General features: G+C 43.7%; 1 protein-coding gene and 1 long non-coding RNA gene across 13 annotated transcripts in view; both read left to right on the top strand.

Moving 5' to 3' along the window:
- The window catches only part of LOC130143735 (uncharacterized), a 31,339-nt gene extending 16,754 nt beyond the window's left edge, over positions 1 to 14,585 (top strand). The window contains exons 6-7 of one of the 2 annotated variants that reach the window (XR_008819851.1): positions 1,759 to 4,503; positions 4,610 to 14,585. This is a non-coding gene — a long non-coding RNA (uncharacterized LOC130143735). Of the gene's footprint in view, positions 1 to 1,758 lie in introns of both variants that reach the window. The other variant, XR_008819850.1, reaches the window with a different exon arrangement.
- Positions 14,586 to 17,108: 2,523 nt separating this feature from the next.
- CAMK2D (calcium/calmodulin dependent protein kinase II delta) overlaps positions 17,109 to 22,928 on the top strand; it is a 209,009-nt gene continuing 203,189 nt past the window's right edge. For 4 of the 11 annotated variants that reach the window (XM_056356644.1, XM_056356683.1, XM_056356668.1 and 1 more), the window contains exons 1-2: positions 17,250 to 17,753; positions 18,606 to 18,700. In XM_056356644.1, coding sequence (XP_056212619.1) covers positions 17,686 to 17,753; positions 18,606 to 18,700 — 163 coding nt within the window. In that variant the 5' untranslated portion in view covers positions 17,250 to 17,685. Of the gene's footprint in view, positions 17,217 to 17,247; positions 17,754 to 18,605; positions 18,701 to 22,928 lie in introns of those variants that run through there. The other 7 variants (XM_056356636.1, XM_056356617.1, XM_056356655.1 and 4 more) reach the window with 5 other exon arrangements.

The raw sequence follows: 22,928 nt of genomic DNA, 5'->3' as shown, positions 1-22,928 counted from the left end.
TTTACCAAACTGGCAGCTGTACACTGGCTAAAGTTACCTTCGTAGCAGGAGTGCGGTAAACTACTGAATGAGCTATTTGTGAGTGCTTTGAGCGGTTTCCTTTGAAGAGCCACCTTCTAAGACACAACACAGCTTTTTGTGAATGGGAAAATTTCACGTTGTCTCCTTGCTTTCTTCCTATCCCCTCTTGACTGTTTATATATCCAATATATAATATGTTCTGGACAGCACGGGACCAGGCTCTGTGCTCCAATGCCTGCATGGCATTTCCTTCTGCCACTGTGAGAGACAAAACACGGGGCTGCATGTGCCAATGGTTTGATGCAGCAGGGCATTTCTTACACTCTTACTCCAGTTCGATCCTACAAATCCTTACTTATAAAGCAATCTTCTCTCATGTAAGTAGCTTTGAGCACTCAGGCAATCTATGATTCTTTATGTGAGCATCAGATCCACATTTTCTATAAAACAAAATGGGTCACAGTCATTTTTCTGTAAGTCTTTCACTCGACAGATCCACACCAAAGGTGCATCGGCTTGGCTGGGCTGGAGTGGGAAGCCTGCTTTTCTGTGCCAAGTACTTTGCCAGCCATTTTTAAAGCTTATAATGCACAGGTATTCTACATAAAAATGACACTTTTTTTTTTTTTTTCCCCAGCAAAATGGGGAGAATAGCAGACTGATTTAATATGATCCCTGCAATGTTTCTTTTGAAACTCAGGCAGTATTCTGAATTGTTCAGACTGTTCCGGTTCTGAATGGCTTACTGAGTTTTGAAATCTAGTTTTCAAATCTTTTTTTGCTTTTAATTTAGTTTTGGCCCCCTTTTTAGAGGAAATTTGTCAAAACCAAGACAATAGTTTTTTAAGTATTTTCAGAAAGAAGACTTGACCACTGTTTTCTACCTAGTCCTGAAGTCAGGAAGACAGAAATATGAACAGCGGGCAACAAGTCAGGCACTGGAGCAGCATCTAGTTCTGTTCTGTAAGCAGGCTGAGAAGTAATTATGTGCCACAAGGAAGCTTTCTCTCCATTAGATACCAAAAGATACCATTCCATTAATGGCAATATCAGCTTTTCAGCTTGCCATTTGTACGTTTGTTCCTTTACACACAGTGGAGTAGTTGCACCTTCAGTGTGAAAGTACAAAAAGTGCTGTAATCTCATCTTAAGCCCAACCATTTTTTCTCCACTTTCCCACCAGCAACCCAAAAGAGCCATAGCTGGCTTCATGCAGAGTTAGCCCTAAGTGTGACAGGTGAAGAGGCCACGTATTCACCATCATTGTATGCCCATCACCTGGGACTCTCGTGTATTCTACATGTATATAAATATGTAAGAACAGGCCAAATATATCATGATTCTCACTGACACGTATGATTAATATGTGACCATACGAAATTAATACATTGTCACGATAGCAAGAAAAATGCTAGAAAAATATTTATACTTGTGCAGAGCGCTAGAGATTGTGTAGGTATGTAAAAAAAGACTTCACATTTCACAATTTCCTGTTTCAGTTTTACATTTTACATTGGTTATTAACTTTACATATTTTACAGTAAGAGAGGGGAAAGCAGTAACACGATAGGAGGAGGAAATGAAATGACAAACCAAAGAAAAAACATTGTTAGTGATTTACGCTGCATGGTTCAATATGCCCATGGAAGAACGTGCATGTTCTTTTTCTGTTTTCACTAGCTCATGCTGTTGATGCTGGAAATCTCTCTTCCCCCCCCCCCCCCCCCCCCTCCCCAGGGAGGACATATGCCTGTAGGTCAAGTAAAGAGAGTCTGAAGAACAACTAGATCAACAAGGAAGCCACACAGAAGCAGAAACAGAAACCTGAATCAATAATCAGTCAAGCCCATCAATTATGCAACTCATTTTGTAGTGATGTAAGTAGATGCTTAATTCTGAAGCAACTTGTACCTGGGGAAAAGGAGTGGAAGAGACTGTTACATCCCCACAGACAGCAGCTAACGCAGAGCATGACAACAGTGAAGAGATGGAGCACGCGAGAGATGCAAAACCGCTGTCTAAAAGTCAGGAGCAGTGGAGATATCCAAAGAGAGGAGAATATGGACCTCAGGAGAAGAAATTCTTTTAGAAGCATATACATATCTGAATTTGACCCATCTTTATATCAGGTGAGGGATCTGATCTAAAAGGACATTTCTGTGACAAAGAGTGGAAAGTTGTCATCAGGCCATGGAGAAATCTCTTCAATTCCATGTTGGAATTCAGGAACAGAGGAATGAAAGATCAAACTAGCTCACATGCTGCACCTCTTAAAGCAGCTTTTTTTTCAAAAATAGAAATAATATCTGATCTCACCCTTAAAAAAAAACCAAAACAAAAAAAAACCAAAAACCCTTGTACAGAAAGTTAAAAAAAGTCCTGGATCGGATTCTGTGGTCAGTAGCTCAAGTGGCTTAGTATGATCAAAACTCCAGTCAAGTTTTTTTGGAAGAGTTCAGATTCCTCCATGTATATGCCTGTGCTGGAGCTGTTGCAGCATGACAAACAGCCAGCCAGCAGCAGCCAACATTATGAGACAGCTGCCATGGAGGGCAATGACAGCCCACTGTGGGGTGGAATTCCAGCTGAACCACAGCACATCGCCATCGCTGGAGGATTAATTACATTATGTCAAGGTAAGCATGAAACATCATACCAAATTCTAGATACTATTTCAGAGAAAGAGACTTCAAAGAGTTCCTGGCTTCAGACCACCTTGGTCTAAGCTCTGTCTCTGGTAGCCTTCTATATGAGATGCACGTAAGATAGATAGATGATACATATATACATACATACATACATACATACATATATACATACATACAGGGCTTGCAGCACCAGTCCACGGTCTCTGACCATCTCCTTGTGAGTCCAGAAAGGCAAACAGCATTTGAACAGGCAGCAGCCTGGTAGCTAATAAACAGCACATTACGCTGCATCTCATAAATCTCCATGAAGTTCATTTATTCTTTTCTGAGAATGAATAACTAATGTGAAGCCTCTTCTTGCCAGTTATTGTAGCAGTACACAAAGTGATTTAGATGTGGAAGCTGCTATTAATAGCAGCAAACAAGCTACTAATTGGGTGGTTATATAATGGCATTGTTATGAAACCTAGTTTGGGTTTGACACCTTCTGTTTTCTAAAAACAACATTAAAACCCCCAAACAAATCTATGGTTGGCAACATGTAACATGAAACAAAGTCTAAATAATTACTGATCTTTCAAAACTCAAATAGGATTTAAAAGGGGGGGTGGGATATCAATTCATGTATCTGAATTCTGGCTGAAATAAGCTGGAAGTGAATCATTCCACAGATCTGCTGTTCTAAGGGCTAGTTTAAAGTGATTTTCTGTAATACCTGCCTTGCGAATAGTGACCAAAAAATCAAAGTGGCCTGTTTTGGTGATTTGTGAAATCTCTGAATTTTTTTTTTCTATTTAAAAAAATGGGCTTTGAATGAGTATGAACAGAATACAGTTTAAGGAGAAAGAATGACCAGAAATCTCTCTGTGACACACACTGATGCAAATCACGTACTAGGATTAGGCACGGAACTCGACTTTTGTAAATGACAATACACACGTACCTATGCAGTTTGACATTTTTTAAGTAACTTGGGGGGAAAAAAAAAAAAGAGGAAAAAAAAAAAAAAGAGAGAGAAAGAAATGGGGTGACATTTAACAAATGTCCCCTGCCGTACAGAAGGGGAGAATATTGCACTCCATTAGGAGAGAAGCTTTTATCTGGGGTGGCCCTTTGCAGTGCCTCTGTGCTTGGTTATTCTGCAGGCTGGGCCTCCCTAACGCCATGTACAGCACCAGGAACTTCTCCTGATGAAACCCAGCTATTGTCCTCTAGCTGTGAGGTTATTCTCCTTTTGATACACCAAATGCTGCAGAATACAGAGTCTGTAAGCAGGAGGATCCCTCCAGAGGTCTGTGGTTATATGTGTACAGTAATATTTAAAGAGATGAAAATTCTTGATCAAGACCACACAGCTCCAGTGCCTCTTGGTTTAATCTCTGCCCGTGAAGTTACCTCTCAACATGCATGGTGCCAGCAATTGTTTGATCAGCATTACCTGTAACCTTTTGCTGCCAGGGTAATCAAGGCTGCCACTCCAGAACTGCCTCCTTAATGACGGAACCCAGGATTCTCAGACAAGCAATCTCATGAACACTTCAGCTACCTACAAACACATAATAACCTCATGTTTGCGCAGAAAAGATGTGAAGTTGCTTCCAGCTGAGCCACCTCTTACATTTCCAGAGGCAATGAGAGTGGGAGAAGCAGCGTGGGAGGGAAGCAGGGTGCGGTGGCAGCATCATGACCTGCACGTAAAGGAATTTATCCCCTGACACAGAGTGAGTATAGCAGCATGTGCTGTCCCACAGGAGCCAGACACAGCCTACGTACACACAGCTATATGCAACCATCGCATGGATTGCCTCCGTCATCTGCAGCAGTTTTGCAACTGGTAGGATATTTTGGGTTATTCTCTTTTTAATTGCTTTTTATCTGGCAACAGCTACTATACTCAGGCACGCTGACTCCACATTATTTTCCACTCCTTGTCATTTTAGATTGTCTAGGTGATGATAAAAACCTTGACTTACCCAGCGCAGTGTTGGGAAGGGTTCATACCAATAAAGGAAAGGCTACTTCAGTTCCTTCATTGTTAAAGCACCCAGAGGAAGCAGCTGAAGGGCTTACAGAGATTGGATGTACAACATCCCAGCACCACAGTAATTACAGCAAGCACGCCTAAAAAGCTGTGATAACTTAGGATTCAGCAACTGTTGAAAGGAACAAGACATTGTAGAAACTAAGCAGGAATTTGGGTGGTCCAGATGTCTTCCACATGTATCCAGTTAATTATTGAGAACTAGAATCTCTTGTCCATTATATCTGTGTGTGTACATCTATATCAGTATGCATAAATATATAGATAGAGATATATTTACGTTTAAACAAATATTTCCGGACTATTAATCTATTCATTAGAATATTTTGCAATCACGATGTGGCAAATAATACCAGAATCTTCTCCTACAATAAAGTATGGGCATGCTTTCCTACACCCACACATCAGATGAAATGATTTTTCTCTTGAATGCATCTTTTTGCTAATAGTATAGTTTTTCTGCATTGTTACTGCTCTTCCTTAATGTCACTTGCATGAGAAGGAAGAGGGATATAGCAGTTCCTCTGAGAAGTAACGCTATTTCATGTTTCTGTTGTGGTAGTATCGAAGGGTTCCAATAGGGGACAAACTTACTTTGTCACCCATCTCACTGTAGGACAGAGTTTATCAGACCTGCAAAGTTCACCCATAGTCCTATGATTTCTTAATTCTCGATTACCTTGAATTTATACTGGTATAAATGTATTCTTTTACAATACCTCAAAAACTTTTAAAATACTTTAAATGCTGTCTAAATCTTTCAATGCTGTTTACATCGTAAATACCTTAAAATATTTGAAAGTTACCTTTAAATGTTGTTTAAATATGGGATTTTTTTTCCTATGTCTGATGTCATTTTTTCCGCTCCGTTAGTGTTTTTTCCACTCTCTGCATTGCAGCCTGCAGTGATAGCACATCGAGCTACAACTTCTCTCTGTATGTACTACCGAACCCTGGTTTTCCCAGGGTATGGCAAGCCAAGCCTTCTCGCTGGTGAATGCATGGAATTATTGTCTGTCTGTTGCCTATTAGTATCCGTTACCATTTCCTGCTGGGTTTATATATACTTCGTTTCATGTGTCGATCATATTTTAATTGATTTCTGGCATTTTATGGCCAAAATTTATGAGAGAGGCGAATGGACCAGTGATTTCCAACGATAATTTTGTAGCCAGGTTACTTGTTTGCACAGAGCGTGAGGGAGGTTGGTTGTGACCCCGCTCAGATGCTATTTTGGGAACCTAGCTTACAGAGTGTTAAAATCCCAGACTGTTCCTGGGCCGTCTGGTACTGTGGTTCAAAAGAAGGAACACTTAGCTAGGCCGTGACTACGGCTGGGACAGAAGAGCCTTCCAGGGTGAGTAAGCTATTTAGGTGCTCTTTTCTCCTTTGTGGTACTTAGCAGTGGAAGATGGAATCACAGAGGAAAAATATGAGCTGAAGGAAAGATGGTTTTCCCATGGAAGCTACTTCTCTGCAGGATACCATCCAGGAAATACCATTTTTTGTTTTCCTCTGGATTTTACCAGGCATTTTATTTTATTTTATTTTATTATTTTAATTTTAATAAATAGAAAGACAATTCTGAATCAGAAAGATTCCCTAGATAGAAGTCAGGATAGGGAAGGAGCTTACCTCCAGTGTCAGCTGGAGGAGATGGTGTTGAACATCCACACAGTGTAAGTGAGGGGGGAAAACAGACTGTACACGAGTAATTCCTGTTGATCTTAAACTATCAAGATCTTGCAGTACAGACTGCGGCTATCACTGCACTTCTGGTACTGTTCTGTGCCAATAACCAGTACTATGAGTGTGGTAAAATGTAGTCAGGGAAGCAAAAATAGATAAAATTAAGATAGTTAATTAATTCTGGTGACTAAGGCGTTAAATCTGTATTTACAGACAAAATAACTAGTAAAGGTATACATACAGCATAGATGAAAACATTGCATATGTCTAATCATTACTTGGGGTATGAATCACACTATATTTCATAATAATTACTATAAAAATAGCTACTTGAGCCAAAACTTAGATACAATTAAGGAGATTAATCTAATTCAGCAGGTTTCCATGCCCTGTATTGGCCATCAATGTTGCTTGAAATAAAAATGATAGTAGCACATCCATCATATTTCAAAGTTCCAAAAGAAAACTAGTGGTCCAAGTTTGAAAAAATCTATCTTCTTATTTAGACAAGTTATTTAGTGCCAACACATTGAAAGGAAGATGGTGCTGCAAAGCTGATAGAGACCCAGGCTGAGTTAAAGTTCCTTCCTGCAACGCAGTATTTCCGAAAGCTACTTGAAACAGCTTTGTTCGCTGGAATAACGGAACCAAGGGGTGTCCATCCCACCTGAACCTGGTGAGCCACAGCCTCTGAGCACTCAGATGGTGCTGTGCAGGTACGTATGTGCCCTGAGACAGTAGCTGTTGGATCCGGTTACTGGTTTATTGTTTGCTCTTTCCAAACAGTCTTCTAATAAAGCTGCCCGTTAATCCTGGCTGCAGCAGAGGCTCATGTATGGCATTGCCTTCAGGTTAAAGTCACCCTTTTTTTGCTCCATCCAACGAAGGGCCGCTGCACGGGAGCTGCTCTTGTCCCTCCCGGCACGGACTGTGTTTGAATGGCTGTAAGGGAAGGGCCTGCCTGCCTTCACTCCTTCCATGAACTGCCCACGCTGCTTCGGAATAGCAAAGGTGAGCAGAAAAAAGGATACTGAAATTGCTGACTGTGCCCCTAGCCTGGGGATTCTCTCATTTGGTCAAATGTCCCACTGTGAAATGTCTCTCTGCATTTCAGGCAAGGGGATGGTGAAAGGCTAGGCTGGAGAAGACACTGGCCCACAGTTGAACCAAATGTCAGAAAGACACAAACTCTTTGCACTTCAATGTATATCCAGAGGGAACGTAAGCAGAGAGCTGACAGGTTCCTCTTTAATTCCCTCAATAAACAGAGAACAGTAAAGAGCATTATAGTAGCCCTTTGTACTGTAAAAGCAAGGAAAACAAGCGACAGGACAAGAGGGAACGGCCCCAGGCTGCGCCAGGGCAGGTTTAGGCTGGATATCAGGGAAAAATGTCTTCAGGGAAAGGGTGGCCCGGCACGGGCACAGGCTGCCCGGGGAGGGGGCGGCGTCACCATCCCTGGAGTATTTACAAGACGTGTAAATGCAGCATTTAGGGACACAGTTTAGTGGTGGGCCTGGCAGTGCTGGGTTAGTGGTTTAACTTGATCTCAAAGGTCTTTTCCAACTGAAATGATGCTGTGATTCTATGTTACATAGAACTGAAACACTGCGGTCACATTCACAGCTGTGCCTTTATCAAGATCTTTTGCACTACAACAACACACGTTCTGTGGAGCTCAAGATAACATGGTAAAGGAAATGTTGGGAAATGCTGGCACTCTTGCAAATGATTAAAACAAAAACAAAAAGGAAGAAAAAAGGGGTTTCTTGTATTACCGATGTACATTTTGCAAAGCAATTCCACTTGAAAAGAAACCAAAACTTCCCTTATTCAAATAGTTTTGCTCCAGTGAACTGATTTAGACAATTTGCACTTTATTCAAGGAATTGCTTTTACTTGATATTTTTTGGCCAGTAAATAAGAATGTATTTTTCCTCTGAGTATTCTGAAGTACGCTGAGTGTAATTGGGAAGACGTAAGAAATGGCATTGTGACAAAGTTACTACCCCACAGGCTAGCTGTTTGGAAGTTGTACATCTCTTTGTTCTTATTTCCTGTCATTTTTCTCTTACTATTAGCACTCCCTGCTGTCTAGGTCATGAAATCAGTTTCTGCGTTTCTCCTCTACTTAAATGTAAAGCCTCCCCGAGTCTTACAACTGTGTTTTTCTCAGAAGTCAGCCTTCTTCCCAGTCAACACTAGTGTCTTGACACTAGCCTGTGCTCTGGTTCTTTCAAGACCTTTCCCTTTTCTGACCAAACCTTTTCTCCCCTCTTTGGTTCAATCTGTCCAAACTATTGCCATCAAAATATTTCCCTTTTCTCACCACTCTGAGAATGCTCCCCTCCTTCTAAAATCTCAGCATTGACTTATTTCCCCCTTAAAATTCAAGTCTGCCTCTTTTCTCAGCTCTGATTAACTCCGTTACTGCTTGGTTCTGATCTCTGCTCCTCTTGGAAAGCCTTTTCGTCTCCAGTGCTGGGAATGCCTGTGTTTGGGAAGCAGGGGACGTTGTTATTAATTTCCTTCTTAAACTTTCCTCATCAAAAGGATGTTCTGAATCTAAAATGTACGCAGATGACATTACTTTGAGTCTTCTCCCTCATTAGTTGTAGGAAATGCCTGAAAATATTTACAAAACAATCACCAAAAAGCATTCAGAATGCAGATTCAGCACAACTTAAATGCATGCTATTTCTACTACCTTTCTAATATTTATATATTTTTCTACATTTCTACTATAAATGAAGAGATGTCTTAAATTGTTATTATATATCCTTGGCTTTCAGTCCCTGGTTAGACCAGCCAGGGTTTGCTCCTTGTCATAACTGGTGATACTATCGAGCAGGCTTTTGGGTGACTTAGGAATAACTGAAGCACATCGCATTATTCCCATTCCTTTTCACTGCCTCTCCCTGTCCTAGTTGTTACAGGAGCTGTGACACTGGATTCATAAGCCCAGCACACAGTCACACTGGGTTTGTAGCATTCTGGAGTTGTGTGTCTTCTCGGTGGCTTTGTGGAGCTTGTGTAAGGCAAGGGGAGCACAGCAGACAAGTGAATGCAGGCTCCTGTGTTTTCTACTTTAGTAGACCTGTGAGCTTCTATCGAGTATGTTAGCCAAGATCATAGTTAATTCACAGTCTTGATGATACTGAAGTTTTCATAGCCAGAATTTCCAGATGCATATACTTCTCTTGAATTTACATGACAAGGTAACATTAAAATGAGACCTCTTACCACGCCAGAGAAATGCATGTATTTCTCAGAGTCTGTCACCACTGAACCAGAAGTAACTAACCGCTGGGAACTCTGGAAGGAGATATATTTATCTTTTCTGAGTCATCCGATCATACAGGGCTCAAGGCTGGTGCTAAAACTTCCAGAAACATTTGGAAAGCAACCACAGAAGTCCATCAGTCAAAGAGCCCCCTCGAAGAGTGGCAGAAGGAAGCTAGAGAGGTGCGTCGGAGCCAGCACTCCGCTGTCAGGATGTCCCTTCTCCACTCCTTCGGCTCCTGTCACACATGCCACCTTCTCTGGCATACCACCTCCTAAATCAGGGGGCTTTTTGCTCACACTTCGTGGGCCTGACCCCTCCTGAAACTCCACAAGTTAGGTTGCAATGACCCTAAAGCTGCGTCTCACTTTAATGCTTGATCTGCTTATTTTTGTCAATGCTAGTTTCCCTGAAGTAGTTCAACTGCTCCTACATGTGAAATGAGCATTGTGGGGAACAGATCTATACCCCTGTCCAGACAAGATTTCATGAGCAGTTTTCCAAAAGTAACTTTATTTTCTGGAGTCTGATCAGGTGAGTTTTGTTGGTTTTCTTCCTTTACCTTTCCTTGGCAGGAGCTTTGTCAACGTGATGAATCTCCCTGGCATCTTACCTAAGGCTGATTCTTCCATGTTGGAGATCTCTTTCCCATTTCTCCTCAAAGGAGAGTGGGGAGGAATTTAATGAGGTCTGGGTCTATACGAGTTCCAGAGAAATTTGTAACAGTTATGTCTGTATTTGTCACATCTGTACTTCAGACCAGAGCAGTTTTTTGTTAATGTTGGCAACTCTGAACAAAGAAAGTCTTAAAATTTATTAAATGTAAACTATGTTAGCCAGCTGATGGGGAGGAAAATCCAGACCACTTTCATGGCACCTTGGAATCATTCAATTTTAATTCTTGAAATTAACATCAAAGATATTTTTGCTGTATGGAAAATTTTCATAATTTGATTTCTTTTTTTGTGCTTATCTGTTCGTCACTGTACTGGCTAACTGCAGCCTACCTGTGCCTATGTGTGCGCACCCCAAGGTATAGTTTCCTCTTGTTGTACATAGCAAATACAGATAAGAAGTTTACAGCCTAGGGAGGTCTTACAGAATTCAGTCTGGGGGCTCTTGTGGCTCTAGTGCCCAGGAAAAAAAAAAGCGTAGTCTGGGAAAATCTTTTTGGTCTTCTCCTACGAAATGACTTTTGAGGTTGAGCAGTAATCTTGGCAGACTGTAAGCTAGCGTGCCTGCCTAAGGATATTTACAGCTCACCTTGTCTGAGCTGTTACCTTTATCATGTCCACCAGGTGATCTGCTGAAAAAACAATCCCATTACCTTTAGTAGCTGCTGGAATGAGTCCTTAGTCAGCTCAGAGTAAGGTTGACCACTAACCACTGGTCTTCCCTTAGATCTGAAGACTCAAAATGTTATTGCTTAGAGCAGTGATGTTTGCTGACTTTGTCACTGAATCCTGAATTTGGCATCCCATTGACATGGTTTCAGTCAGTAAGTGCCTAAGACAGCAGCCTTCCGCATGCTTTTCTGGGCTATGCTCTTCCCTCTCACCTTCCAGTCTTTGCTCCATCCACAAATTCATTCACAGCTTGAAGTATTTTTTTAAAATAATATCTATCATTCAAATCGATTATGCAAGTCACTGGCAAAAGGTATAATCGTTGCAGTGTTGCTGACTCCACTACTTGCTTGTAAGAAGCTGCTGTGTAAATACTGTAGTATTTTGTTTGGTAGGAATTAATACAAATCACTCAGCTCAAAATTAAAGCAAAACCAGGACAAGCGTACTAAAAAATCGCTCTCTTCAAAAGCATTATTTTAAAGGAACATTCTTAATTAAAAATACCTTCAAATAAAAAAGAAGGAAAATGTTTTACTTAAAATTCTGAGATGAAACTTGGATCTTATTAGAGCATTTCTGTTTCCTTTCCAATGCAAACAAATTAAAACATCTCAGTTTTGCTAAGCCTGTATTTTTGTCCCTGGCATGCACACACAAAAAGCTTAAACCCCACACCCCCCCCAAAACGCATGAATTTTTCACCTAGTTCTCCCTGTAATGCTTCTAGAGGTAGGAGTTAAATGGCCAGCAATGCCTTCTAGTCTGTCAAGGGTAATGCTTTTTTAGGCCAGAGAGGTTTTGTTCTCCTGCATACCAAGAGCGTGACAGAATCACTGAGCTATCAAATCAGTTATTCTGCCAACATCTTTCTGGTTCACTGAAGAGTAAATTAATCCTACGTAAGAGTGCTCCATCAGGAGAGTAAGAGCAAGCACACACACTGCCATAGTCAGGTAGTAAGGTGCTTGCCAGAAGTGTAAATAATGGATAAATAATTAATTTTCTTTGGGGAACCATCAAGGATCTACTTCTCTGAGTGCTTATGCAGACATGGTGGAACAACTGCAGCAAGGGACTGAGCAAGAGAACTTCTCCATGGAAAGAAAACAAGCCCTAGGGCAGGTTGCTCAGCAGCTCCACCACTGCTCTTATGTCTCACCGGAGACATGGGGTGTCTGGGAATGGCACCGGTTTCTGGCATTAGCACTGAGCAGGAGGTGTTTGGGAGGAGCTGCTCCAGCACGAGACGTTAGGACACACCTTAGGTCACCATCATCCACTTGGGAATGAGAAGCTGCAAGGACTGAGTCTCTGGCATGCCGACTAGGTGGTGTTACCAGTGCTTCTGGTGTCATGCACCCACACCCCACCCCACCCCTCCATCCCCAGCTTTACTTAGGAAAGTCCAGCAGTTCCAATGAGCAAACAAAAGAGAGGGACAGTGTATGGTGCAACAGATAACCCAGTACTGGCCTGAAATCTGTTGCCTCCAGTTCAAACTGTTACAATGAACTGTAAGCCCATGTTGCCTTCTGTGTGATTTCTCACAGTTGATCCTTCTTTTATCCTGTTCTTACATCTTTCATTGTTTCCACATACCTGTTTGATCTTTCATTGACTAACCTCTCTCCATTTTTCCTGCTGTCTTCAGATGCTCGTTTTTCTATTGAAAAACATTCACATTGATTATTTCTGTTTCTGAGCCTAACAACTGTTTTACTTTCTTTCAATTTCCCTTTACTTACTCCTTTTCTTGAGAAAAAGTTTTCTCCCTTTGTTCCCTGCCTTCTTCATTTGTTATGTTTCTGTTATTCTCCATTCCAGTTACAAAACTCATTTACTCTCTGTCTCTCTTCTCATCTCACTACACAAGCCCCGTAACTTCAGCAGCCCCAGGTTTGTCGGTCTAATTTCCCCTTTCCATCTGCTGTCTAACACCTCTCCCTTCCTCCCACACAGCACTCTTTTCCCTTTCTGTTTCTGGTTTGACATCTCTCCTCTGACTTCTCCATTGTACTCCTCCCCACCGCTCTCCCTGCTGATGGTGCCAGCAGAAACGTTTAGCGTTGGTGCATTACCCCATAGATCTCCACTTCCTTCCCCTCCCTGATGCTCCTTAGACCAAGCCCACGACCCCCTCGTCCGGTTCAGGCATGCTTGCCATGCATTATCAGCGCAAGCCTCCATGGAAAAACAGCAGTACTTTGAACATGCTGTGAAGGAGGCATTTGGATCACACTTTAAATCAACAAGATGGGGGTATTTTATTGATCACATTGCAGTTTTTCAGCTTTACTGCAGTGACGTACCTGTAATTGCTCCAGTGTTTTTGATCAGTTGCCCCAAGGCAATAAGCGCTTTGCCACAAGAATATGTGTGACCTTGGGAAGGCCCAAGGATTTCTGTTCAAGACCGTCTGGTCGTAAAGCAAGTATTTATCGAAATCTAAGATTACTCAGGTTTTCAGGCCATTTTCTGTCTAGACCTCTGCTGCAAATGGCTGTTGCATTTGCTCACAAACTAAATAGACAATATTCCTAGCAGTACTCATAATGAGAAGTCTACATGAGTGACCTTTTGAAAACTCTTGACTCCTTCAAAATGTAAGCAAATTGAAAATATCTATTTGCAAGACCAGAAATAAAATGAAAACCTCACTTTGGCTATCTAAAAATAAAGCCATATAAAGCAAAGACCTTGCTGGATAGCAAACTCTTAAAATAAATACAATTTCCTTTGCCACAATAAATGTTGTTTCAGATTCTGAAGTTGAATACATAACTCATTCCACTGAGCTGTAACATTTTGTTAAACTGCAGGAACTTCAGAGGAACAGCTCTTCAGTTTCATAAAGACTTGCACTGCCTGCTGCTCTCTTAAATAAAACACTTCTGGGGAAATGTGCCCCAGGATGGTTTTGAAGCCTTTTTTTAGTTCATTATTGAGATCTGACTTTCTGCATCCATGAGATCAGGGGTCCTCAAACTTTTTAACCAGGGGGCCGGCGTGCGGATGAAGTGGCAGGCAGCCATCTGCGGCTGCTTGGTTTCCCGCCCCAGCCCCCGGCAGGGAGGGTGCAGGGGGGGTCTGTAAATACCGGGGGCCGGATTGAGGACCCTGGGGGGCCGTATCCAGCCCACAAGCCCTAGTTTGATGATCCCTGCGCTAGATCAACCACAGATTAATTGTTTCTGTGGCCTTAATAGAAACCTGAAAGTCTAACCAGCTTTTAGAAGTTAACCTAGCAGGCCAGGTCCTTGGCTGCCATTCTGGCTGCTTTGGTCTGCTCAGGAAGAATTTGGAAAATGTATGGAGTGCTTAAACGGCAGCTACAAATTGTGGTTTTGTTTCAGCTCAAGAGTGAACTACATTTAAGAGATGATTGTGGTAAAAAGAAAAAAAACCTCTAAACTGAAGTGTTTCCAAGCTATTTATCACTTCCCTAGTGTCTCTCCTTGTGGAAATTCTCCAAGACTTACGATACTGATCTTGTAAACAGTTATTTTCTATTTTCTTTCCTTAGCTCCTGTAATAAAAGTCATGCTTGATATTTCTGTCAGAACTCCTTGGCCCTTCTTGGACTTCCCCCCCCCCCCCCAACTGAGAAATGGGAAAAAAATAAAAATTAATTCTTTTTTTATGAAATCTGAGTTTGGATCATGCATCCTTATAATGTCATTTAAAACCCAACAACAACAACAGCAAGAAAAAAAGAGTAACTTTAATAATTTCTTCTAAAAATGTTATTATTATATAACAAATGTATGGCACAGTACGAACAGATACTTTGGCCAAATGCTTGTTGTCAGAACATACTAGTAAGAAACAATGACATAGGACAGGGGAATATGTTTAATTTTTTAATGTCTATGTGCATATAGATAAGGAACCCAGCAGACAGGCCCCCATAAATACGCACAATCATCAGACCACTCTGGGGTTTTGGTACTGCTGATTGCGTTATTTATGCAGATATATACAAAATTATGCAAACTCGCATGTTATATTTTTGTTAGAGGGAACTAAAAAATATGCTACCATTCTGCATACTTTTAAAGGCACATTCCCTTCACTGGTCTGAGAACAGATTAATTCTTGCTTCTGTGTAAATTTGCTGGTCTAAATTGAAACATCCTCCAGTCTTTTCGTACTCGCACTGCTGCACATAATGTTTCCCTGGAGAGGAACTTACCAAGTAAACGCTTTGTACTTGCTCACAAGTTTCAAAGGCTTCCTCTGCTGCTGCCTTTATGCTGCAACTTTAGTGATTGTATGAGGTGCAGCTGCCTCACCCAGAGGAAAACTAGGCCTGTACACAGGCTTACGCATTCACATGGTACACGCACAGGCTTTTGCGTTAAGTTTAGGGAAGAGTCGGTGGGTTTTTTTAACTCTTCCTACAAGATCACAGCTCTGGAGCCCAATTCTAGAAACTGGGGCTTTACAGTAAAAGAAACCTTTGTGGATGTATTTTGTATGCAATGTCTGGTCACATATCAGAATAAGGATTTAGGTGCTTTAGGCTGCCTACTCATACTTGAGCTATATGCTGCCTTTTTTAGTGAAGCTCCCGTTGTACCACAAACTCACATAGTCAACACTTCAAATGCTTAAAGCACTGTGCGGATGTTAATTTAACTCATTACTTATATCACCACCGCTTAGTTTATCAGAAAGGAATAAAACCGAAATGATAAAACTTGCCCAAAGTGAAGCAAATAACCATTGGCAAAACCTAGGCCAGAAATAAGAGTGAAGTTACGGAGGCACTGGTGGCATATATAATATACACTTGAAAAGCTTTTTAAAGAAAAAAGTTGGGCAATAGAGTTTTGGTTTTGAAAGCTGTTATAGCTCCAAAAACTAGCATTTTGTCATTTGCCACTCTAGTATTTCAGAAGGAAATTTTATGGATAAGCCAAATGTAAACATACACACATTTTTCACTTCCACCCCCCAAATTCCACCACACAAACACTTTATTTAACAGCATTTTTGGTATTGCTTTCAGAACATTAAAACAATTACATTCTGAAGGCTTCAAAATCAAACACATTTAAAGTATCTTGCAGAATTCTCTCTTAAACGTCAGCACAGTGCAGAGGCCTGGTAGCCCCCGACACGGTGTACATTTGTGGGCTGGCATGATGCGGTTGCGTGCTATTTTAACAGACAAGCCTGCCCTTATTTGGGACAGAAATTAGCCCAAGGTCAAAGAACTGAGACAGCTGTTTACTATTGCATTTTATCTTCATCACCGCACACGTGCTCCCTGCTCTGTGCTCCCAACTCTTCCCATCTATCCGTGCAGTACATCCAGCGCTGCTCTTCTGCCCTGGCAGGGCCAGTGTGCCACGCACCCCTGCAGCACCCCTGGCTAAACGTCTCCTCGAAGCTCTGGCCAACGTCTACATCTTGACGACTCTCCGAGCTGCCGACGCCTCCAGGGACACCCACTTTCAGCGACCCCCCTTGTGCTGCTCCCGCTTTTCATCCCCCAGCCCGGGTGCCCCCAGCCGGAGGGTGGCCCACCGCCAGGGTGGGCTGGAGCTGCCACCGACAGTGCCAAGGGGCATGCAAATCCGGCTTCGCTTGGCGTGACCCTACACCATGGCACGCCACCGGGCTCACGGCAAACCGGAGGTGCGCAGCGCGCTGTCAGGGTGCTGTGTGCTGCGGCAGCCGGCTGGCCAGGCGCGGGGCGCTGCGGGGGAACGCTCCGTGCCGGCGCGGCCCGAGCGGCCGCTGCTCCCCGTCCGGGGTCCCGCCGCCGGCCTGGCCGCACCTGCGGCCCCGCCGCCCTCGGGGGAGCGCGTCCTCCCGCGCCGCCTCAGCACGGCGCCGGGGGAGCCGGGCCCTTCACCGTGCGAACCCGAGCCCCGCAGGTGCGGCGGCCACTGGGCGGCCGCTGCCGCCCCACGCGCGACCGGGCGCACGCGCGCTCCCCCCCTCCTCTCCCGGCCCCTCCCGGGCCGCCGTGACGCCACGGGGCGGGGGGAGCTGGGCGGGGCGCCGCTGCCCCCCCCCGCCCCCGCCCCGGCCGCGGCCGCGGCCCCCGCCCGGGCGGTTTGTGACGTCAGGCGGCCGCTGAGGAGCGGGTCGCAGGTGCATCCGTTTCCTCAGGGCGGGCGAGCGCCTCCCGCCGCCGGGCGGAAAGGGGGCTGGGCTCCCCCGCCCCGCTCCCGGTGTGTGAGGGTCCCCTCGCCACAGCGGCCCCGGGGGGGCGGGGGGAGAGCCGCGGCGGGCTGGGTTCGCTAGGGGGAAGCACGGCACCGGGAGACGCGGCGGCCCCGCTGCTTGTCGCCGCGGGGGGGGGAGCGGAAGGCGGAGGCGCCCCTTGGGCCGGCGGCGCCGCGCCCCCCGCCCCGGTTTTGCTTTCCCTTTCGGCGCCAGCGGGCGGCGGAGGGTAGCGGCGAGGCGCTCGTTTATTTTTTGCCTCCCTAAAGGGCGAGGGGAGGGGAGAGGAAAGACCGAAGACCTGCGCGGGGAGCACACGCCAGCTGGCGGGGAGGAGGGCGCGGAGGCAGCCCCGTCACGAGAGGAGGAGGAGGAGGAGGAGAAGCCGGCGCGGAGCCTCGCCTCGCCTCACAGCCCCTCAGCCGTCACCGCCTCGCCGTCCCTGGCCGCCGGAGGTACCGGCGGCCGCCCGTCCTCATGATGGCCTCAACCACCACCTGCACACGCTTCACCGACGAGTACCAGCTCTTTGAGGAGCTCGGGAAGTAAGGACGGAGGGGAGCCCGCCGGGCGCGCCCCGCCGCTGAGGGAGCGGCGCGGGGAGCCGCCGTTGCCGGGGCGGGCGGTGTGGGAAGGCACCGCGGGCTGGGGGGACTCGGTGCCTCAGCCCCAGGGGCCGCCTGACCGATGCTGGGAGCCCGGCGGGCACCGCGCGGCAGGGGGCACCGGGGGCAGCGCCCGGGCTGCAGCCCTGCGGCCCCGCTCCCCGCAACCCGGGCGTTATCTGTGGGGCGGGGGATCGGTCTCGGCACCCGCCTGACCCCACGGGGTACGGGAGACTCCGAGCGGGCGTTGGGGGGCAGCCCTCGGCCTGCCGAGGCGCGGGGAATGCCCGAGGGTTATTTATGATATTTAATGGTGACGGCTGTGGCGGGCGGGGCGGGGGGCGCCCCGGTGTGTGAGGGCGGGCGGGTCGCGCGCCCCCCGGCGGCGGGGCGGGAAGGGGCGCGAGGCCGGGGCCGCCGGCTCTCGGCCGCGATCGCCATGTTGGCGGGCGGCGGGGCGCCGGTGTCACCGGGGGCGGCCGAGGCCGGGGCCGCGGCCGCGCTCTCCCCGCCGTGTGTGAGGTAGCGAAGCGTGCCTTCCCTGCGCCCAGCCCGTACAACCGCGAGGGTATCGCCTGCACCCGCCTTTCAGACCGGAGTTCACCGTTTTAGTGACTAAAACTAATAGTGACCGGCACTCTCTGAAAATAGCCGTCCCCCCCTTTTTTAATTTCTTCTTAATTCGGCCGACATCACATCTCGCTGAAACGTGTTGAACACCCCTCCCCGTGTCGACGGTGGGAGTGAGATGTTTCAGTCGGACTGACACTTTGTCCGCTTGTTGGTTTCCAGAGGGGCGTTCTCCGTCGTGAGAAGGTGTATGAAAATCACCACCGGACAAGAGTATGCTGCCAAAATTATCAACACTAAAAAGCTTTCGGCTAGGGGTGGGTATATTTTAACATAGTATTTATGGTGCCTCCTCCCCATTTTTTTGTGTTCGTGTGGTAAGCGTTAAAAAAAAAAATAATAAAAATGGCTAAATGATCTAATAGATTTATTAATACTTTTATTTCATGGGGGTTTGGGTTTGTTTTGTTATTTTTCGTTTCCTTTGTGCTTCTTTTTTTGTTTTTTTTTTCCTCTTAACATCCTGCATTGGCTGCGTGGAGATCTGAGGTTGCTGTAAAGCGTTTCAAGAAAAGATGTGCAAATACTAAAATGATTTAACACAACGCAGCCTCCTCGCTTTGTATCTAAATAACGGAATATAATTTTGCAAGCCAGTTTTTTGGGGGAAGGTTGAGAAATAATAAGTTTACCTTACAGCTTTTATTTTAAATGTTGAACAGCTTTACTGAATTCTGTATTTCCATTGCATTTAAACATGAACATCAAAGCCCATCTGATTATGAATGCATGAGAAAAAGCCTACTTCTGCCTCATGCTAAACTTTGTTATGAGAAGAAAATGATGTTAAGGAAGAAAACTTATCATTTTATGAACTAACCATTTATGAAGCAAGTCATTCTGATTAAGTGATGAAACTGTTTTACTGTTACAACACAACTGTAATACCTGCTGTACAATTTGTTTATACTTTCCCTGCCACGGGTGTATTTCCTAGACATTTTCAGTTTCAGCAGATGTGCCTTTATGACATTTCAGTAACCCACTTTATGTGTATGTTGAAAACAAGCCTTAATGTCATTTTGATGTGATAAGTCAATTGCTTAAGTCCAAGCTAAGAGTGCTTGTGCTAGGATGTCGGGGATTTTGGAGTATTCTCCCTTAATGTTATGTGCGTTTTGGTAAGAATTTGTGGTGTGGTAAATAATATGGAAGTGAACAAGCAAATAATGTCAGAGTGCAAACCCGTTCATGGCTTGGCTTGCTTTTTGATGCAAAGGAATCACTGCAGGTAAACAGCAGTTTGAATTAATTAATCAAATCTAAACATAAAATATTATGTATGACATTATGGCATGTTCTGGTAACATGCTGTTCTCTGATCAAGATCTGATAAAGTATTGTGTTGATACTTTTATTTTCAGCTGATGAAAGTTGTGTGAAAATTTACTTTCTACCTCTTCTGAATTTTAGTCTTCATACCCTTGCTGCAAGATTTGTTTTTCTTTATTTTTTGAGAGGTACTTAAATTTAAAATACTCCTTTGTGGACTTAGGAATTTAAAGGGAGAGAGGTTCAGAGAACGGGAATATTTGAGGTAAAATATTTTCACAAGTTTGCTTAAAACAGATCTTCCTTTTTTCTTTTGTTACACAACATGATCTGGTGAGTTTTGATGCTTAAAATAAACCACCACATTCTGCGTGATTTCATACATCCAAGTACCTTTTGACATGAGAAGTAGCAAGATCAGCACCAGGTTACTTCTGTGCCATGGGTTTTATGTATGATGGGATCAGTTTTGAAATGCAAGGCTAAATTAATAAAAATTGTCTTCCTTAGAAGTCATCATTTGGAGCATACTGTATTTCAAGCTTTAATTTCTGTACTGCTTTTGGCTGTTAGTGCAGGACCACGTTGGTGCTTGGTGTAGTCCATTAATGGGTAGAAGCATGTTTGAGAGAATTTGGCTTGTAAGATGGAATGAGGGAAAATGCACCCAGAGATCTTCATGGAGGTTTAGCATGTAAACCCATAAAAGGAAGGGGTTAAGCTTCAAAGCTGGACAAGAAAGGATATTTCATGATCAGAATGTGTTATGCAGGGCATACGTTTCCATCTCTGTTCTCAGAGATCCCAAAAATTAAGGTGTTCTATCTGCTTGGTTGTTCTTTGTGGTGGTGGTTGTTTTGGTTTTTAGCTTTTTGAAATCTCCTAAACAGCTTGTGAAGAGCAAGCTTCTTAGAGAAGTCTTCAGATTTTTATTAGGCAATTCTTTTTAATTATTGAAAGGTGTGCTTTAATTGTACTTGTGGTGCAAAAACTAAACATTAAAAAGCCTCAAAATGATACTTTCTGCTGGCTGATAACAGATTTTAACAAAGATGCCATTTTACAGATCTAAACTGTAAGCTCTGTTCTACTTGCAGCTGAACTGCTTTATGATGAGGTAGCAATTCACTTTTGTGTTTCATACTTCTTCCTTGAAATACCAATTACGATGTAAATCTAAAGGACTGTTCATTGGGTCAGCTTCATCTGTGAGCTGAGTTAAGAGGTTCTTGGCTTGGAAATGCCTATCCGTTGTACAGTGCCTGGTGCCCTGGATGTCTGTTAAACACAATGTCGAATTTGAGCCTTCTTGCTTGCAAGACTGAAGAAGAGCAGTTTAAATGTAGAACATGAAGGAGTCAAGACTCTCAAGACTAAATAAACTTTCCATAAGGTAGCTTTGAAATGAAAATTTTTTGAACTGGTTTCAGCTCAGTCACAGAAATAGTTGTCTTCCCATCCTTCCTTTACCCCAGCCATAAATGTTCTTGGAGATTTATCGGAATCCTTACTTTAGTAGTCTCTCTAAACTGAGGAACTGATCTGGTCACAGACGTATGCTGATGAAGGTCTGCTCTCATCTGTTTCCCTGTATAGTTACAGGGAAATTCTGGACTAATTGCGTGTGTGCAGAGGCATGGGCATTGGTTTTAATTTGGAGGGGAAAGAAAGCTATGCCCCCTGTTCTAGCAGGAGTAATCTTTGTGCTTTTAAGTTGCTGATCAGTTTTTTATATCTGCTATGCTCTTATTTACAAATCGTAATCCAAAATTAATAAAAAATACTTAAAAAGAAGTTTTAATTTTAAACATTTGACTGTACGTGGCAATTCAAATTCCATGTTTTCCTGATATTAAGTGATGGAAATAATATTTGCAATTTAAATCTTTATTTCAGTATAACAAAACCACTTTTGCTTGTTACAGTAAGATGTATTCTTAGGTACTCTTAAGCTGCGCTTAGAAGTACTAAGCTTTGACTTGACATTTACTAAGTCAGTTTTAGCAGTAAATTGATGATAGTATATCAACAGCTAGGTTTGTATCAAGAGTGTGTTCCAGACAAGCTTGCATGATTTGATTATGGGGCTGATTTTTAGGAGTAAAAAAGTGTATGTAACATACCCCCCTAAAATTAAGTGCAACAGTGAACAAGCATACAGAAAAGTAAGAATAAAGTGAAGAATTTATGTGCTCCTTCTGAGTTCTGTATTGTTACAGCTGATGAAGTTGGGATTTTCTTATTACCCAGTCTCTAAAGTGTGCTGCTTTGGGCTTCTCAGTGTTGTTTTTCTTGTGTTGAAAGCAATGTAGATAAAAGTGAACTTCTGTGAGGTGACTTTACTTTTCCCTTGTCAGTTCCAAATACCAAATCATTAACAAATCATCTCTTTCTTTTTGTCATTATCTGTACATCTTTTATCTTCTCTTTTGAGACTCTTCTGGCTTTGATTCAAATGGATTTCATATAAACAGATCTAATTTTCTTAACAGGTTTGGGCCTCGTTTTCTGACTTAAAAAAAATAATTAGACAAACGTTTGCTTCTTTGATCATACTTGAAAATTAAATTACTAAAATATTTTCATTGGTTGTAATTTTTGCTAGTAACTAATTTTGAAGTTTTCTTTGTAGTGGCCAAAAGCACTGTGCCTTTGATGGCAATTTGGTGGCATCTCTGAGAGGAGGGTGATGTTCCAGTGCATTTTCCTTTATAGTGTGCTTTTGTAAATACTGCCCAGACACGCCTCTCCCAGCCCTTAGATTGCTGCAGCAGAAATACAAACTGCTTCGTTTATGGGCATACATAGTATTAACAGTAATGTAGGAATCAGCTGGAGGTTATCACTTCTTTGTGAAAGAGCTCTCGTGAGCTTTCAGGGACCAACTATTCCATTAGCTTTAGCGAGTTTCTAAGCTTTAAGCCTTGAAGGCTTCACTGGTCATTTATCTTCCTTTTTAGCAGGAACTTTCCCAAATCTTTTCCAGCATCTTCCTATTCTTTGGAGCGGAGGGTATTTCCTATGAGCTTGTGACTGCAGATGCAAGGCATAGCCAGAGGTGACAGGAGCAATTGCACTTCACTGCAACAAGCTCTGATGGGTGAGGAGGCAGAAAGCCCCACCCTCTCAGCACAGTATTTTGGTGGTAGTATTGAGTAATCTTGGCTGTGGGAAGAGTATGTTACTGTCTAAAGCTGTCAGAGTAGAGCACCT

This window comes from Falco biarmicus, chromosome 1 (genome assembly GCF_023638135.1).
Source record: "Falco biarmicus isolate bFalBia1 chromosome 1, bFalBia1.pri, whole genome shotgun sequence".
Classification (NCBI taxonomy): Eukaryota; Metazoa; Chordata; class Aves; order Falconiformes; family Falconidae; genus Falco; species Falco biarmicus.
Note: the sequence above shows the minus strand (reverse complement) of the source record. Positions and strands in the feature narration are given on the sequence as shown.